Below are 20,402 nucleotides of genomic sequence, written 5' to 3' on the forward strand. Positions count from 1 at the left end.
CTATGATTATTAGACTTTATTTTGAATCAATTATAGCATGTGGCTTATTGAAATTTATCACTTTTGGGTTTGAATTTTATCATTTTATACATGATGACAGAAATTGTTTTTGTATTAAATTCTATTCTTGCTCCTTGTCAAGATAAGTAATTTTATTTGCTTGTGAAAAAGTCTGTCCTAAAATGATGTCATTTTGGCAAGTATGTTGTGCCATTATTGCTTGGTGCTGTAGAATCTGTCAATGAGAGCCGGACTCAATTTAGATACCCTTATTTTACACAATTTTAAAAGATATACTGTTATTTGCATAATAAAATTCCATTATTGTATGTGAACAAATTAAAAACAGGCTTTATTCATTCACAAAGATGAAAAGTATTAGAAGTTATAACATTTGCTATTTTTACAATAATTATTACAAAATTGCTGCTAATTGTTACAAACATTCAATTATGCATATAATACTTTTTGATTTAAATACTATTTGTTCCATTTATGTGAGAATATTATGTTCTATTTTTAAAATTTTTGTTTGCATCATTATGATGATGATGATGATGATGATTATAAGTTTACTGAAAGTGTTAGTGAAAATAAATAAAAAACTGTTAATGCCACACTCAGTGTGTTTTTTACTTTTTTTTTATTTGATATTTGGTATGAAATTCAAGCTGTATTGTGTTTTATAAACTGTAAGGACTGATTGGATTGTGAGGTCCTTTGCACAAAGATAATGGAATTTTTTTATGAAAATTTAACGTAAAGAACTGTAAATATCTGGCTATAAAGGATGAAGCCAATTTGCCCATAAATTAATGTAAAACAGTTTTACTATAGTATTGTATTTTACAATGGTAATGTTTAAAATGTCTGTTGGAATTTTTTTATTCAGATTAGTTTATTTTGTTTTTATTTTGCTTTAAACATTGCAGAGGAACTGATTCATCATATACATATGTTTGTACAATGCTGAAAAAATATTTTTTGCATTTGAATAAATGTTAGCATGAGCATACTGTGTAAGTTGTACAGCTTGCTATTAATGGCCAGTGAAAATTGCTAAAAATGTTTCATTCTGACTAAACACTGCTGGATTACAAACATCTTCATTTATTTAGTGTATTTGGTTTCTTTTTTAATATCTACAACTTTTCTAACTACATACATTATATTACATAAATCTTGATTGGGCCAATGTGATGTACGTACTGTACAGTAACTATGGGATCAGTCCATATTAGTTTGTGAATGGTACAGTACATATTATACAATAATAATAAGATTTAGAGACAAAATATATAGAAATAGGAAATGTTTCATAGTTTGGTGTTTTGAAACAGTGATCTACAGGTAGCACTTTTTTGTGTTAGATAATGAAAGATTATCATTTAAAACTTAAACTTGACAATAGACACAATTAAAATTAACTTCTCAATGTTTACTTTTAAAATAGATAATCATGATGTGTGGACTTCCTGCAAGTGGTAAAACAACTTGGGCTCTGAAATATGCTGCTGAAAATCCAGAGAAAAAATATAACATTCTTGGCACTAATAGCATTATAGACAAAATGAAAGTAAGTTGTAAATTATAAGTACTTTAAATATTTATGTAATATTGTTTGTTTTTTTTTAAATTGTTTAGTAAGAGAAGTTCATATCTGTACTCTAAAGATATGGGAGAATAGCAAATGAAAATTTTTTGTTTTTGTTTATATACTGTATGTGGATGTTATAAAATTTCATTTTAATGGTTATTCTAATTTTATTATTTAGCTTTCATTTTGATTCATGCATGCCCAATTAAACTGTTAGACTTATCAGTTAATAAATATAAACTATCAATTACAACATATCAACTGCTTCTATTTAAGTGTTAATTGTTGAATCAGAAGATATTTATTACAATCTACAATCTTGTGTGTGTGTGTGTGTGTGTATATAAATTTTATTCTGTGTGGCTCTGTCAGATAGTTGTCACAATCAAAATGATCTCCCATTTCTCTTAGTTTTATAATTATTATTACCATATTTCATTTAAAATGTCTTGCTGAAATTTTTAACGTGAACAGTTATTTTTCTTCACTTAAGCTGATTATTCTGAAGTAATTCTAGTGTAGTTTTGCTTAATGTATTAATTCTATAATCTGTAATCATAATTTTAGTAAAATGTTATTTCAGCAACTTAATAGTGCTTTGTTAAACTTATCATTCTGTATATTATAACACTCTTTTATTCTTTTTTAAGTACCTTTAAGAAAATGCATTTTGGAATCCTATTGTCCCTCTTTAGTTGTTTTACGGTTGTTAAAATATTTAAATTTGGTGCACATTCCAGATTATTAAATACACACAAATAAATAAATAAATATTTATTTATGTACACCAAATTTTAATATTTTAACAACTGTAAAACAACTAAAGAGGGACAATAGGAGTCCAAAATGCATTTTGTTAAAGGTAGTTAAAAAGAATAAAAGAAGAGTGTTATAATACATAGAAGTCATTGTGATAAGTTTGGCAAAATAGCACTATTAAGTTGCTGAAATAACATTTCAATACAAGTCAAAATAAGAAGTTAATTAAAGGATAATTTCATTACTTAAAAGTTACTGGTACATTAATGATGATAAATTACACTTATGTAATAAAAACATTTTTTAAAAAAGTTTTATAATCTTAATTTTTAGGTAATGGGACTTCCAAGAAAGAAAAATTATTCTGGAAGATGGGATGTTTTAATTGAAAAGTCTACGAGAAGTTTAAATAAATTACTTGACTTGGGAGCTAGAACACTTCGCAATTTTATTTTAGACCAGGTATGGTGCTTTAGTTAATTACAAAGTTATGTTAAATTTAATTTTCAGCACTACCATTTTATAAGAAAAGAAATTTTAAGATATCATCAGTTGTGAAATGAAGAACAATTAAGTATCCATCGAAGATAGAAGAAACACTATCAGATATTTTGAATCTGTTATGAATATTTATAAGATATTATAATTGTAATAAGTTCTAATTTGAATGAATAGAAATATTTTTAAAGTTTTATCATGGAAGAAGACTTTTGTAATACAATAGCCAGTTCTAAGAAAGAAAGTAAAACATTTCTATCTCAAAGAAAATTTGTGTAGAAAAATATAAATATTTGCTGAATGAAGTTCAAAAACTTCTAAACTATATCTAAGAAGATTATGTGACATAAATTAAGTACAAAGTAGTTTTTATTAGTTACAATATTTTATTATAAATTAGAAATCTTAAGTTTGTTTTTCTCAGTCTTTGGCCATAATTGCTTCTGTTAAAGGTAAGTCTAATTTCTTTTATATTATATTGGGATCACATTGTCATTTCAAGAAACAAGGTACGTATTGTTATATAGGGAAACTTAACTTAAAACATTTTAAAATTTAATAAAATGTGAACTATGAAAATGATTTCCTCAATATAAAAGTTATTTTAAATAAAATTTCTTGTGATAAAAAAAAATCAGCTTAGTTATCTAAGTAAGTTTTGGGAACTGGAAGAAGTTATGAAGATACAGAATATTAAAAAAAAGGTGGGGATGCAAACTACATTATGGCTATCTTGCTCTCCATCTGTAGGGAATATCGTCGTATTCTATAAAACCTGATGGATGTTTTGTCACAGGAAGTAGAGATTTTAAATGTCATTATTCTAGTGTTAATAGTTCCCAAGATAATTTTGTTATGTTATGACTGTTTATTATTAATTGTAACAACAAGTATCATAAAATTCATTAAGCTTAATGATATATCAATATAAAATTTAAAATTCTATATATATAATTTTTAATTATTCTGTATATGAATGTGTAATGGACATAAATGTTAGAATATTTTAATTACCTTGGAAGACATCGAAGTTATTAGCCGAGATCTGTACATGCACAAATGACTGCAACCTAAGAAGCCATCAATAAAAACCTAAATTACTAAATTTATATTGAAAATTAGTTCTTACTAAGTATCTGAACAGATGTTGCTTAATTTTTAATGAATATTGTAAAATGCATAAACTGTCTTTATATATTTTAATATCAGATATGTTGCTTTAGATGAAAATCTTTCAATGTAAAGATCAAACATGAATTTTCATCAAAACAGTTGGTAGAAATTTATATCACTTTTATAAATATATAACCTAATTTTACAGATGAAATTATTCTTACCATGCAAACAATTATTTACAAAACTAAATATGTTGTATCAAAAAATGTAGAATTTGATTCAGCAATTCAATAGCATGTATTTTTTTTTTTAAATAAATTATGGAGTGTCTTGTAAATTACTGTAAAAAGTAGAATATAAACTAGAAGTATTTTAATTTTTTTTCTTTTTTACTTAAAGAAAAATATATTAATGATATTGAATTTCATTTGAAATAATTTTAAATACTACTTTCCAATTTGTATTTAAAAAAAGAGGTAGCATTTAATAAAATCCACATAATTGTTCCTGTTGAACTGTTAAAAATGCCATCTGATCTTTAATATATATTTTCTCAAAAAATCAAATTTTGAAAGATCTGATGCATTATCAAAAGGAAGAAAGATGTTACATTTGATTTGCATTGTTTTTATAAAAAATTTTTTACATTAAATATTAAAACAATAATTTTAATAATATAAAATTTATCATCCATGCTTGCAGTTTCTATTAACTTTGTTTATAGAAACTAAATTACCATAACAATTTTTAAAAAAAGTAAAATTAAGTGACCTTGCTTGTACATAATGTATAACAGTTAAAAAATAACATATGTAAATTACTATTATTCAATGTAATTTATAACCAGATATAATGATATACTGTATATAAAAAGTATATCTGACAACCAGATATACTTTTTATGAGAAAGACATTACTTTGATTAAAAAAGTTACATTAATATAATGTAACTTTAAATATTAAGTTGTTAATATTTAATGTAATGTAACTGAAATATGGTTATTTGACATTTATTCAAGGTACATGAGGTTTATATTTCTGAGTAATGTTATGTTAATGAGATTTTCCAATTAATATGTTTATTGATGGTATAAATTCATATGTAATTTTTAAGTTGGAGTTTGCATGATTCAAGAACTAATAGATTACTTCAAGTTATATTAGTGTAGTTTAAATTCGTAATTATATATAGTGTATAATTTCATAAAGAAACAAGAATTTATGTATTTCTTCTATACTGGCTAATTCAATTCTGATGAAAATGCATATAAAAAAGGAGAAAATTATTTTTAATAGAAATTTCTGTAATAAACATTATTATTTGACTTGATTGAACTTTTTCTTGACCGAGTAGCATGAATATGTTTGAGAGCAATTTATTTGGAAAATCATTTAACCTTTGTGAAAATTAATTTTTAAAAAAATCAAATAAATAAGAAATGTTTTTGATTGTTTAAGGATTGTGTTTTCATGTGTTGATCAGTTACATTACTGTTTTTCTTACGTCTTTAATCAGCAGTAATTTTTATACAGATAATGTGCAAGTTATTTGTGTTTTAAATGGTAGATTGAAATCAAGTAATCATTATCTTCCAACTTTAATTTAAAATTACAAATTCATCAAATAATCTATTGTTTAGTATAAAGTCATAAATAACATTTTTTTTTATCTGATCATCTGCTTGTTTTCATATCATATATAGTTACATATTTGTATCAACATAAGGGCATATCTGCCATTGCAATTTTTTCTGATGCCACCAAATAAATACATCATCCATCTAGAATTAGCAGAAAAGCTTTCAGATTTCTCTTGAATATGATTTGCTGTTCTGTTTTCTTTCATTGCAGTAAAGAGATCTAATGTTTTCACTTTAATGCTTGCATTGAAGAGGAGTTTATTCTTTTGGTCACAATCTTTAACAAAATTTCAAAATTGACATTCTTTCAATTGTTCAATGCAAATCCAATTGTTATATTACAAATTTAGTTTTTTTTTTTTTTTTTGTAAATTTACTTTCTGGAGAGAGAATATATAAAAATGTCTTTATCTTGTCCTTTCTACATGCCTCTGGAAATAGATCACAGCAGTCGACCTCTCTTTGGAGTCTTCTTGTTCACCTTGAAGATGTAAAGACATCTGAGTTAAATGAGAGAACCCAGTAAATGTTATCACTTGATTATTAGTATAGTTTTGGCTTAATTTTATGTATTATATATACAGTAAAGTGTTGAAAATAGGACATCAAAAATTCATATTCAGCCATCGAAAAAAGGATATTACTCCCCTTTCAATGGAAACTTGTTATTTGTGTTCTTCTGAATTGTTAATGTCCTCATGTTTATACAGAATTCATTAATTTTTATTTAGAAATTATAATTAGTGTACTTTTTGTTTAAATATAGTGATTCTTTAAATTATATTTTGAATCTTTGTAAATATTCCTACATTCTTTTTCACATATGGGCTTGCATTTAGAACACCTTAACTTAATTTACAGTACTTAAAATGATAATTTACATGTATTGTACATTTGAAAATCTGGATTGAGTTTGATCACAATTAGTATTAGAAAAGTATATAATTTGCATAGTGAGTTGACTACAGATCTTAAGACATCATAATTTCCTGCCTATTGTCTGCAACATTGTATTTCATGCTTATTGTCTGCAAGTCTTATTTTTTTTATTGACAAAAAATTTTTGTATAATATGCAGAGGATATTTTTTGTATGATTTGAGTAGGTTAATATCCTTTATTTTCTGTCTTGGCACATCATCAATGAAACAATGTAAGACAATTTGTAAGGACATTTAATAATTTAAAAGAATATTTCCAAATTAGGCAAGAAATTAATTAAATAGTTCATATTGAAGTATACAATGAAAATTTAAAGTCAAGAATTATAAAATATAGTCAGTTTGTAATTTAAGATGGTCAAAACTAGTTTATAAAAAAAAATTGAGTACAAACAATTGGTTGCATTTGCTAATGGCTAGATATAACAATTCTAAATAGAAACAATTATAACAAGGATATAACAATTAAATGACAAGTACTGTAATTAGCAATAAATACACATTATAATGAAAGTGAACTAATAATGAAGAAAAATTAAAAATAAAATCAATTTTACAGGATGATTTTATTATGCCTTTGATATGATTTTTGATTTCTTTGAACATTGTTGTCTTTCTGGTATTTTTGTTAATCTTTGCATTCGTGAAAATAGTGTAATAAAATTTATTCTTTATAAGAACTTTCTGGATCTGTCACTAATACAAACTTCTTCCATATTAATAGGAAAGAAGACTCAGAAATGTTCTTAATTGTTATTGATTGCATAAACTAACCTTAAAACATTTTTTAAACAAAGATTGGTTTGATGATAAAAAAATTGTCACAGATGTGGCTTGTAGTTTGAATCATGAAAGTTGGAAGGTTTCTTAAAATACAGCCTATAGATTATAGGAAGGAAATTATGATATATCTTATCACAAGGTTTAAATCTATCAAAACAAGATAAATGAAATTATCATCCTAAATATCTTCAATAATTTTAATCTCATGATCTGTGAAAACATTCTTTTGCATGAAATGTACTTAACATAGAATTTAATATCAATAATAATAAAAAGGAAGCATTTATACAATATTATATATATAGTTGTTTCTGGAAATGGTATTTAAAATTTTTTAAATACCAAGATTTAAAAAAAAAATTGTGTTAAGTTTCAATAAGATTTGATATTAGTATTATTATTAAATTAAATGAATTTGTTAAAATATCTCCTTACACTGATAAATTTTTTAAAATATATCAACAAATTCAAGAAATAATGCTATTATTTTTACTATAAACATATTTGTAGTGGTAAATGTAATTTATGGTATTTGATGTAGATTTTCTGGAAATATTTTAACTTAGGACAGTATAGAAGAGTTACATGCTTTTTTGTTTTTCAATTAATCAATTGCAATTTAAATTTTCTCAAATCATAGTAATTTCTATATTTTGTCAGAAATTTTTGAAAATCAGATTAAAAAATATATATATATTGGTCAAGATTTTTTTTTGTACAAATAGTTTGTGCAGATTTCCATCAGTATTTATAATGTACCTAAAAGTACTGTGAACAATAGTTATAATCTAGAATAATGTTATCTTATGTAATAAGAATAATATCATTTCAACAGAATCTGTCTTGTTTATGCAATAGATGGATTAAATAATCCTAATGTAAAGTTGAGGAAATCATTGAAAAATTTTGAATATTAAAAATAGACAAACTGTGAGAAGTAATTATTCAAAATATTTCTAAATACATTTTTATTTAAAGTATTTGAGTTTCATACTTGATACATTTTAATGACAAAGCTGAATTTTAGTTGAAAATAAAAATATGTAATTTATATGTTAGCAACTAACATTCACATAATTAGCAACATAATCAGTTATCCTTTCTAACATATCTTATAGTAGATATTAGAAAGATAATTATTATACAATAATCATAGCATACATGTATATTCTGGACAAAAATTTGAAGTAGTCAAATTTCAATTTTTATGTCTTATATTTCAAAATTTATTGAAAGATTTTTCATATTCAACCAAAATAAATTTATATCAATTAATAGTTTGTGTAAATTTTGAGAATCTGTTTCAAAATATCTGCTTAAATTACCAATGTTAAGTTTGACATAATATTTTGGTTTAACTTACTGTGTATATGTTTATAAAAAATAAAGCTTTCTTTTAAATCTGTTATAAGAAAATATAATTGAGACAGTGTTAGCATAGCCTCTTCTATGTGACTTATAAAAGTCAGGGTCCATGATTTTGTTTTTGAGATAGTGAGGTCAAAGTAACAATATGTTAGATTGCTAGCATGAGTGCACACAATCTTTTTATTCTTTGTTTTTATGCAAGCAATGACATTACTGCCACAGTAATGGGAAATGATTGTCATAGATGGCCCCAAAACAATATTATTGACTTGCTAGTGCTTCAACTGAATTCTTACTTTGTATTCAGACAACAAACAATCTGTGCCTAGTTAATACTAATGTAGTTTTGTTCAGTAATGCCGTATTTGCCCTTTGAATTGAAATTCAGTTTTGTGAAATTGCTTTTTGATTCATTATAATAGAAATTTCTAATAAGATACACAAATTAAGTTTCCTTAATTTGAATAGAAATTTTTTTTAGGAATTTTCATTTATAAACATGGGAAATCTCATGTACTATTTTTAGCATAACTGTGAATGATGGATTTTTTTAGACTGAATTGTTGCTATTGAATGAAAAACTTTCAAAGATGTGCAGTTAGAGAATTGTACAAATTCATCAATATGTTAATTTAGCATAACAAAAATACTGTTGTCTAAAATAAAAGTTTTATTTATTGAAACTTTTTATAACAACTTCTTTCCGTTTGAAATGATTTTTACCTAATTAAGTATTAAATTTTAATTTTTTTAAATTGTCCATTTTAATTTAGGTATAGTAAATATCTGTTAAAAACTAAGATAGCACCAAAATGTTAAATTAAACTTATAACATCTTATAGTCAGTTAAAAAATAGAAAGGGCAAGGATATTTTTATTATTTTACATAATTAAAAAAAATTATCTCAAAGATTCAAGGATCATTTACAATGAAGAATTGAATTTCACCAGAATATCTTTTTGAAAGTTTATATAAGTTGTGTGTATGCAGAGGGAATAAAATATTCTATTGCATAATTTTTTTGTTTTTCAGATATAATTAGGAAAGAAAATTTAGTAATAGAAAAGTTTGTAATATAAGTTTTTATTCTGGTTATTATGGAAATGAGACAAATAACTATTTATACTCTTTACATATTAAAAAAAATCAAAATATATCAATTTTTATAAAATAATTACACAGGTTTGAAAACCAAAAAAATTTAATTTAGTGATCTCCTCAACTCCATTTCTTTTATTTAAATGAAAAAACAATAGTAAAAATATAGAAATTTGTAAATAAGTTATTTTTAATTTATAAATAATACACTTTGTTAAACAAGTTCATTTATTTTGTTAAATGTAGTTAGAAAATGAAATGTTAAACAAGTGTTTGAACATTCTACTAAATATAATTATATCAGTCTTATTGGTATTTTTATTATTTTAACTTTGCATATTTGCAGACTATTCTTGTATAGACTATTTTAATAGATGTGTATATGTATTGAATTTTAGAAAATTTTTTCCAAGATACTCCATAATTTAATGATTAAAAAGAGGGAAAAGAATGCTGTGCAATGTAGTCATGGATGACAGATTGGAGATTGTAAGCTGTTGTATCTGAGATAGTTACATGTATTTGAAACATTTAATCTGAATATATATTTTATTATTTAAAGACATTTTGGAGTATGATTATATATATAATTTTAATCTTGACTCTTGTTTTATAAGAAAAAAATTTATATTTAAGACGATATTTTTAACTATGATTGGTAGAATTTTTAATATTCTAATTATAAATCCAGCGTAACTTTTATATTAAAATTACAACTGTGTTTTATTTATTTATTTTATTTATGAACAGATATATTTTATTTTATTGAATGTGGCAATGCAATAGTTTATTTTCCAAAGTTTTATTTTGGAAATTTATTTCATAAAAAAATTTAAATCATAAAAATACAGTTTATACTCATTAATTTAAAATTGTTTAACTCTAGGGATAATGAAATAAGTGAATATTTTTATGGAAAGATTATTTCACTATTATAATATAAAATATCTTTGATTTCCTAGGTAATAAATATTGAAAAGTAGTGAGTATGCAGCTTTAAAATTCTACAGCTTTAATTGTGAAATTTTCGATTTTAATTATCAATTTATACTATTAGTTGCCTCAAAATTAGGAATTTTTCTGGTGATTAATGTTGAGTATTATAATGTGAATGTTTTAATATCATGTAAAATTTTCAATGGAAGCAAGTTATTACATATTTGTAAATTGTATTAGATCAGTTCACAAAGATAAAGGTTTTATATTACATATACAGACATATTTTATTAATACAGTAGGTTAGGCTCTAGTCTATTGTCTTAAAATCAAAAACTTTCTTTCCAGTGCATATACAAACCTAAAATACATTTTACTATTCTTTATTAAGTGCACTTCAGCACTAAATCTAAAGAACTGTATAATTAATAAAAGAAATACCTTTTGAGAGTAAGGTAATTGTTTTTACGGTAAAAGGTTTAATGTAGAAAATCACAGCTCATTCACAGTCCATTATTATTTTTAAAAAATAATGGGCTCTTATAATCTAAGAGAGATGTTAATTGTATTTAAAAGATGACACAATCTGAATCTGAATATAAACTTTTACCTATATAGTCACTAAGAATATCTGGAACTAAATTTCAAAATTCAATAATCATTTAAATAAAGTTAAATTTCCAGTTTAAAAATCTCTAATATATGCATATAATATTAATAAATAAATACTACCAATTAAAATTTTTAAAATTGGTTGTTGATGAAATAATGGAAAGTCTTTTATTTTTACTTATAGAACTTTTTTATTCTTTAAATAAATATTTAGAAACTGGGATATACTGTATTATAAACCTACCTTGACATTAACCCAGCATAGTGATGTACAGAAAAAAACAAATGTTTGGTCTACTTCTAAGACATGCTTCAGGTCACAAATTTTAAATGGATGGAACACCCAATTCGTCGATGTGCATTTCACAAGTGTGACTGGCCCTGTTTGATAGATCATTGTTACAGCTTCTACACTTGGATGCATCCTATTGGTCGATTTTAGAGGATTTTACATTTGAATTTAAAAACTTCTAAATTCTCAGCTATAAGGTCGAGACTCCACTAGCATAAAATTGGGCACAAAATCCCTCTCCATAAAAACTTTTAATCGCATAACTTATTTGTGTTTGCGCTCGGATTGCAGTGGAGGTCTGGCTAGCAAAGTTTTTACGGCAACAGTGCTATTGAAGTTACGCCTGTATGGTTGTATACGTGATATATTGATATAAAGACAATTATTGTGTTCTGTGAGTTTTTTTCTGTACTATAATTACAAATGTAGTAAAAATAATATCTTTCCTTTCGTATATTAACTTGATATTATCATCATATTATTAAGATAATATACAGCACTTATAAGCTTAGCTTTTTTATTATATACTCCTCTAAATTGAAGGATTTTCCTTTGGCCATCCATATTGTGTGTTTTAGGCATCCATTATTATAATTGGGATACCTCGTCATAGATACATGAATACTTTAGGATATTTTTGATAAATCTTTCCAGATCTATTCTACAGTAGTCAGGAGAGAGCAAACACAAAAGCTCGTTTTCTGCAATTTTCACACCATGTCACAATGACCTAGATTTCACTGACTTTTGATTGGTGGATGGTACCATTTTACGGCTGTATTCGTGTCGAAAGTTGAACACTATTCAACTCACTTTTACTCTGGTTTTACGACCTGCTCAGGCATAAAATATTGTCGTCATGTGATTAAAAGCTTTTATGGTGAGGGGTTTTATGCCCGTTTTTACGATAGTGGAGTCTTGCCCTAAGTTCTGCATTTGACACATTCAAACATTAAACCATTGTATGTTTCATCTACTTAAAATTTGTGAAGCAGGTCTTAGAAGTAGACTGAGAACATTTTTGTTTTTCTGTACATTACTCTGCTGGGTTAATTTCAAGGTAGGGAGTTTTACAATACATTTATTTTTTAATGAAATAGCTACCATATTATAATACACATGGGTTATATAGTTTTGTATTATTCCTTCTGTATTGTATATAAAAACATCCAGTATCTTTATTTATCTTTTCTCGTGTAATTTTCTATATAGAACTTCTCACTCAGAAGAGAATTTTAATAATATAAAATATTAAGAGTTCAGGGAAAACATTAAAATTATGTTTCTTATAGAGGATATAGTTTGGAAACGATGAGGAAAGTTTTTTTTGTTTTGGTTTTGATATACAATCTTGTGATTGAAGAAAGAAGTTACTATGTTTTGTTTTATAATTTTTTTCACTAATTGTTTTCCATCTAGAAAAATTTTATCAGCTATTTCAATAAATCTGTCAAACTAATTTTGTGTGTGTACATTGCTATTTTTATTTTGAAATTAGTCCAGTTTAAAAATCATCTTAAAACATGGAAATATTTCCTAATTTTCTGATTTATTTATTTAGAGATTGCATTAATCAAACTATGAAATTCTTTTAATAAAATTATACATACAGGAATACTTGTTTGGCAGACAACAAAATCACATTTATTTGTATTATATTTAATTTGTAAATCTGATATTTTAAGCACTTCTGCTAAAAACATTAGCTACATACATTAAATTTAGAAAATACTGATAGATAGTAATATGTAATTTTGAAAAATCAGTTTGATGTTGGTTGATTAGTTTCAAGTTTCATCAAAATCAAAATTATCTCTGAAGAATATATTTATAAAAATTAAAGAATTAAAATAGTAATAACACACAGTATCCTTGTAATGTTGGAAGTCATGTAATAACACATTACATTTGTAATTATGTGGTAAATGTGGCAGACAGCTGAGATGAATAAGGAAAAAGCAAAATAACACAGATTGATGATAAGGCATTTCCTGTGCAGTCAAACACATTAGTGTGTCTCACATATGGTTTATTTTTTAGCTGTAATTTTTTATACTATGTGTGCTGATAATGTTTTTAATACAAAATTTACAGTAATAGTTATGCCATTAAGATATCCATGGAATTACCATATGTTTTATAAAAATGTTTGCAATCACATTTTTATACAATAATAATAATAATACTGAACTGTAATAAAAAGTTCAAAATAATTATATTTTGTACTTTTTATAAAAATCTTTGATGTGGCTTATTAGGTTGGATGATTGCTAGTCTGCTGATTATCATAATGTTCAGTATATTGAAGCATACCATGCAAGGTTCAAAAATAATATATGAAAATATAATTTATGCATTAGAATATACACTCAAACCTCTTTTTGTGCGATTGTTTATTTGTGTGATTTGTTTTGCATGATTTTTTGTGTGCGGTATATGAATTTCAATCAAATTGGTATACTGCACAAAAATAATTGCACAAAACACATTGTACGTATAAAAAATCACACAAAAAAAGACCGCACAAAAACAGGTTTGAGTGTAGTTGTGAACCAAGTAATAATGCATAAGTGAAATGAAAATATTAAATTTTAAGAACAAAACAGTATAAACATCAAAATTTGACAATAACAGAACACTAAATGTAATTTTTGAATAAATTAAATGAAAAAAATATTTAAACTTACATTTTAAGCAGTTTTAAGTACCTGGTGGACAAAAAATTTATGAAATTCAAAAGTTTGAAGTATGTTTGTCTGAATTACTTGGAAAAAATGATACAAGGGCTATTTGGAAATTAACCTGTCGTAGGCAATGAAAAAAACAAGAATAAAGCAAACTATATTTATTACACATAAAAGGTACATTCATATCTTAGCCACTTCTTGACTGGAATTTAGGCATTTGTCACAATTTGTCACCATTATCTGTATTTTCTCATCAAAGAAGTTTGCTGTCTGAGAGTTCAACCATCCATGAATGCCACGCATCAGTTCCTCATTGGATTCAATTCACTGCATCATCAATCATACTTGCAATTTGGCAACAAATGAAAATCATTCAGTCTGAAGTCAGGGCTGTAGGCAGAGTGATCAAACAACTCCCATTGAAACTCTTGGAGCAGTGCGTGTGTGCATGTGGCTGTATGTGGGAAAGTGTTGTTTGTTATAGACAAGAACCATCACTGAGGACAACATGCCTTGTCTCTTGGTCTGAATTGCCATTTGAAGTTTTTTAGTTTCACGTTACACCTGATATGTAATGGTAGTCCTGGGCTGTATAAAACAGCAACACTCCCTTATGGTCCCAAAAAACTGTAGCCATCATCCTTTTGCTTGAAATTTTTGGATTTGTTTGATGAGTTCATGTGCATTCATTGCTTTGATTGATTCAGTTTGTAAACATGAAGAAACTGAATCAATGTTTCATTGTCTGTAACAATTTTATCCAGAAAAGCATTGCCTTCTGCATGAAAGTGTTGCAAAAACTGTAATGTAGACACCATTCACTGCATTTTATGGATATAAGTTTTTGGGTACTCACATTGTCATAGCCTAGAATCAAAGTCATAATTTCAATGTTTTATTGGTGAAATTTTAGGAAAAATTGGCATGATAATTTGAACATTGTGAATCACTGGCACTTAGAACTACTTTGTCTACTCATTCAACAAATTTGGCAGTTACTATAGTCAGTATCTCTCTTCCAGCTTCATGATGTACAGTACATCAGTTTGTCTATCCTGACATTTCTGACATCATTCTCTTGTGCAACCATCACTCATGGTTTCACCATACATAATACTCAACTTTCAGTGAATCTCGGCTGACTGTGTCCTTCAGCTTGCATAACACCATAAACTTCACATTTGGTGGGAGCTTTGATGACATGAGCAGTGTTGTCATACCTTATGTACAACAAACCTGTAACAAAATGGCCAATTGCATGAGCAACAAGAGATGTAACTGTTTTTCTGTGCTGCACCAAATTGCTGCAATAGGTGCACAATGCGGCCATGCCAACCTAACAACAGCTAATTTCTGAGTAGCCCTTGGTACTTGATTTGTTAAGTAAAAACAAACCTGAACTATAGAGTAAATTGAAAATACTTAAATTTGAAACAAATTCTGACTGAAGGGGGAGAAAACAAATTTTTTTATATATACTTTAATTTGCTACAGAATTTTTCCTGTCATAATAAACAGTTAATTTTTTGAATGTTAGATTAGAAGAAAATAAACATTGATTTTATTAAAGAATATTGTAAACTATTAAAAAAAAGCCAAAAATTTTGAATTTCTCACTTTAACATTTTATATAACATTAAAGATTGATTAAATAATTGCATTTTTAAAATTAAAATTTGATATATATCAGAAGAAAATTCATATTTTTTTACTTATTGAAATAAATTCTCAAAAATGTATAAAATTTTGTTATTTTTTTAAATGCTATATAATAATATGAAAGATTCAATACAATATTCATATATTTACTGGTTCATAAAATCATTAAAACTAAATAGAATCATTGGCATTCAGTATTCTGTTTGGATATGTTTGGACAATAAAGTAAACTGTATGAAAATTTTTGAAAATGCAAGAAAAACTTTTACTATATTCTAAAAGTTTAGACTGCATATGTTAAAATTCTATGAAATAAGAACTTGAGTTTGGTTGTTGATTTTTTTTTTTTTTTTTTTAAGAACAAAAATATGAATATTTTCAATAATTTTCTTCTTTATATACTTTGAGAGAGAATTAAAATTGCAAATAATATGTTTAACTTAGGTGAAATGATTAATTAATTTACATGATATCTACAATTTTCAAATATAAATGAAATTTAATTAATATAATATAATCTTAGAACTGTCTGCTACTGTCCTAATATAGTATATAATTTAGTTTAATTTTTGTCATTCATTTGTACTGTACATACTTTACATAAGATTTTGCAATTTCAATATATCAGATTTCAGATTTGCTGGAGTTATAAATACAGATTTTTTTTACATATTTCCAAAATGCATACAATCTACTGTACAGCTGACCCTTGATAATCCGACAGGTATGGGACCAAAGGGGTGTCGGATTACCAAAAGTGATTACATATTTGGCATTGTTTTGCTAGCAGTAGCCTACAATATTCCTACATTTTATGAATAAAATGCTGCCTAGGTTAATATGGAAATGAAACATCCATTTTGGTTAACTAGAACATGTTTATTAAAATAAATATGGAAGCCAATAAATGTACATACAGTACGTACAGAACTGCTCACGGAAAACACAAGAAATGTGTGTCATCGTGTAAGAATTAGGTGGGGAGATTCATGTTGCGACATCCTTCCGTGCAAGCAGACTCGTAATGGGACGGGGACTACGGTGACGTTCACAGGAGGTGCGTCAGACTACTGAGCATGTCAGATTACAAAAGCATTGGATTATCAAGGGTCAGCTGTAATTAAATTTTAATACTGATGATATTATGTAAATATTAATAATAATGTTTTCTTTTATTATCTAATAATATAGAGGAGAAATTTCAGCTAAATATATCACATTGTCAGATTGATTAATATAATACATATTCATTACAATGTAATTTCTCTTCAGTAGTACTAGATAGTTATAAGTGAGTCTAAAATCATAAATACAATGTGCAGATGCATTCATACTGTAAATTATGCATATTACGGTGACTTAAGCAATACCATTTGTCTGATGTCATTCAGGTAACGTTTTGTTTAATGCATAAAGGTAGATTACTAAACAACAGTCCTTTGCACTAGAGGCTTTTTTCAAAAGTAATGATTGTGTAGTTGCTACACAGCATATATTCAGACAATATTTTAACTTGGATTGTTTCAGAGATGTGCTATGCTCATACCATTACAAGATGAGTCCACTGCTTTAGCTCCACTGTATCTGCCTGTAATTATAGTCCAAGGTGGAGTGAAAACAGTGTGATACTATCAGCAATTGAAACTGTTCATACTGCAATCACAAGGAGCCCAAGAAAATCTGCTTGGCAACATGCCAAAGCTTTGCAAGTTTCAAATTTATTATTTAAAAAATCTTGCATCGGGGTCTTCACTTTCACATTTAACCTGTGATCGTATGTGGACTTTTTAATGTGTTTGCATGAGTGAGGCATTAATTTTTTGTGTATAATTATTCTGTGTATCATTGCTGTCCCTCAAATTTGATGATTCTTCAAAATCCTGTGGTGTTTATTTGCATATGCCAAATTTCAAGATCACATGTTGTTTAATTTGTAAAATATTTTGTTTCCAGAACAGTGTTCTCCATCCCATTAGGGAGCTATTCAAACTTTGCAATACCATGGGGAAATATGAAATGAATTCAACTGAAAATAAATGCTGGAAGAGGTGTTTTTCAGAAGGACCAAAAAATGTTTTTCTGTATTTTTCAAGCACAAAATAAATCCATGAAAACATTTTAAGTTGTTGAAAGTCATATCACCTCAGGCCATCATATGGAAACAAGTGTTCAAGGTGGTAACAACTTGACTGTGTATACCATTGTCATGCATAGCTGACAAGCATCCATGCTGTCATAACACCCTTGTGGCAATTGTGAGAGACCTCCATAATAATAATTTGATATCAGAGTAGAAAATCACCACCTTATGAATGCATTCGTGTGATGATAAAGAAAAATCATACACTATCATTTGCATAAGATAGCTACCTTTATACAAATGATCATTCATGATTTTTCTTTGCAGTAGATTTTTTGAGGACCTGTGTTAAGCAGAAAATTTGATTCTTCAGAATCCAGGGAGTTTATAGTCATAGATAATTTCTTTTCACTACTATTCAGCATTGAATTTAATAAATAAATAGCATTTGTTCACTTTTTAAAATGTGCTATGAGTACAGCTGCATGATGTTTTTGTAATGATATAAAATTGAAGAAAGATATTCAGCACTAATTGTTATTTAGTACTAGTGATTGAAATAATATAAAACATTTTGTTTAATTTCATGTCTACTTTATTACATATCTATGTCATGTACAAATGTAATTAATATCAGCAAAATATTTTCTAAAACTTTTTTTAAGAAGTTATGCAGATTATATACTAGTATTCTATGCATACTTTATATGCTATCACTTTTGCATCTGGAATGTTGTTTGAGAAAGCATTGATCAAAATTAATATATATATAGATTATAGTAATGTTTTTGGTGGTCCCTGATTATATAATTTTTACTGAATATTTTTACTCCTCTATTATTAAGATTTATTAAAAATAATAATTGCTGATAGATTGCAGCATTTTTTTACTGATGACAGATTTTTTTACTGACTTATATAATATAATTATGACATCAAAGAAACAATCAAAGTTTAAAAAACTAAATTGAGTAGAAAAATACAGTTACCTTTAATATTTAAATTGGAATAAACATTATTAACCAATTACTGAAAACCAAGCTTTAGTAGTGTATTAATAGTATTATTTTCAAATTATGGCTTATAAAAAAAGTGTGTGATATGGTGAACACACATATGCTTGTAACTAATATGAGCATAAAGATATTTAATGGAAAAAAGGATAAATTCATTACACATAAACATAGATATTGTAACTTTCCTTAAGCCAGAACTACTTCTTTACTCTGTCAGTGATTACCTGGATTCATAATCCTTTTGTGTAAATTACCGTCTTTGTGCTATAAGTTTTTCATCATCCTAGATGGGATAGTCAGATTAAAAGCACAGGCTTGTATAATATACAGTATTGGACATGTTGCACTGTTGCATTAGGTGTAAAGTTTGTTTCAGTCTTTTTTCCAACTTCAGTATGTCTATTTTCTCCTATTTGGCTTTATTGTGAAGAATATACACAATTTTTTAATTTCCTCAACAACAAATTAGCTTAAATAAGCATACATTTTATTCTTATGTTTTGTTTATTCTTATTAAACTAAATAATATAACAAAGCTAATGAAATTAAGCTTTTTGTTTATAGGCATAGTTAAAATGATAATTGGTGACATCAAATTTGGACAGGTTTTGGAATCTGTTTGGCCTGAAAGAGGGATCTGTTTGACCAATAGAAATATTGAGAGCATCATATCAAAAATGTTAATACAGAGAGAGAGAGAGTAAATGTCCATTTTAGGTTATTTTAAATCAAACATTTAAAATTGTATGCGTTATATTTTTGTGTTCAGTACATGGGTTTGTGTGTGATGTATTAATAAATTTTTATGCAGTATGATACTTATCAGTACTATCATTTTTTAATTAACCTTGCTTTATCACCTATGCAATATCCTGTTACACTAAGATGTTACATATACTACATTGTGTTACTGTACATAATACTAAATACAGTACTTTATTTATTTTGTTACCCCTTTTGACCTTTTTGAGATGACTATCTCTTTAAGACAACTTGTCTTAAAGAGGTTTTTCTGTGTTAGTAAACATTATTTCAACAAGAATTTTAATTGATTTATCATCATTTTGTATTACATTAATTTGCATAAGCTCTACATGTATTTAGGCTTACATACAATATGATGATGATTTAATTTTATATACAGTATGTAATACAGTAACTTGAATAAGACATTTTTGATTAGAAAATTTGTTTTTAGTTTCTAACACAAATTTCAAATAAGTGCTTCCAGTGCTCACTATTTTGAGCATCTGTATTAGAAGTGTAGGTAGAGAAAATGTTACCTAAAACAAAGTTTACTTCATTTTTATAGTGACTTTT

The 20,402-nt window shown here is 26.2% G+C and overlaps 1 protein-coding gene across 1 annotated transcript in view; it reads left to right on the plus strand.

Annotated features, from left to right (window-relative positions):
- Window positions 1–20,402, plus strand: part of LOC136978674 (heterogeneous nuclear ribonucleoprotein U-like protein 1) — a 100,955-nt gene that overhangs the window by 67,255 nt on the left and 13,298 nt on the right. Inside the window, exons 13-14 of the mRNA XM_067274417.1 lie at window positions 1,454–1,576; window positions 2,690–2,818. Coding sequence (XP_067130518.1) covers window positions 1,454–1,576; window positions 2,690–2,818 — 252 coding nt within the window. The remainder of the gene's footprint in view (window positions 1–1,453; window positions 1,577–2,689; window positions 2,819–20,402) is intronic.

This window comes from Centruroides vittatus, unplaced genomic scaffold (genome assembly GCF_030686945.1).
Source record: "Centruroides vittatus isolate TY-2023 unplaced genomic scaffold, ASM3068694v2 contig_549, whole genome shotgun sequence".
NCBI classification, from domain to species: Eukaryota; Metazoa; Arthropoda; class Arachnida; order Scorpiones; family Buthidae; genus Centruroides; species Centruroides vittatus.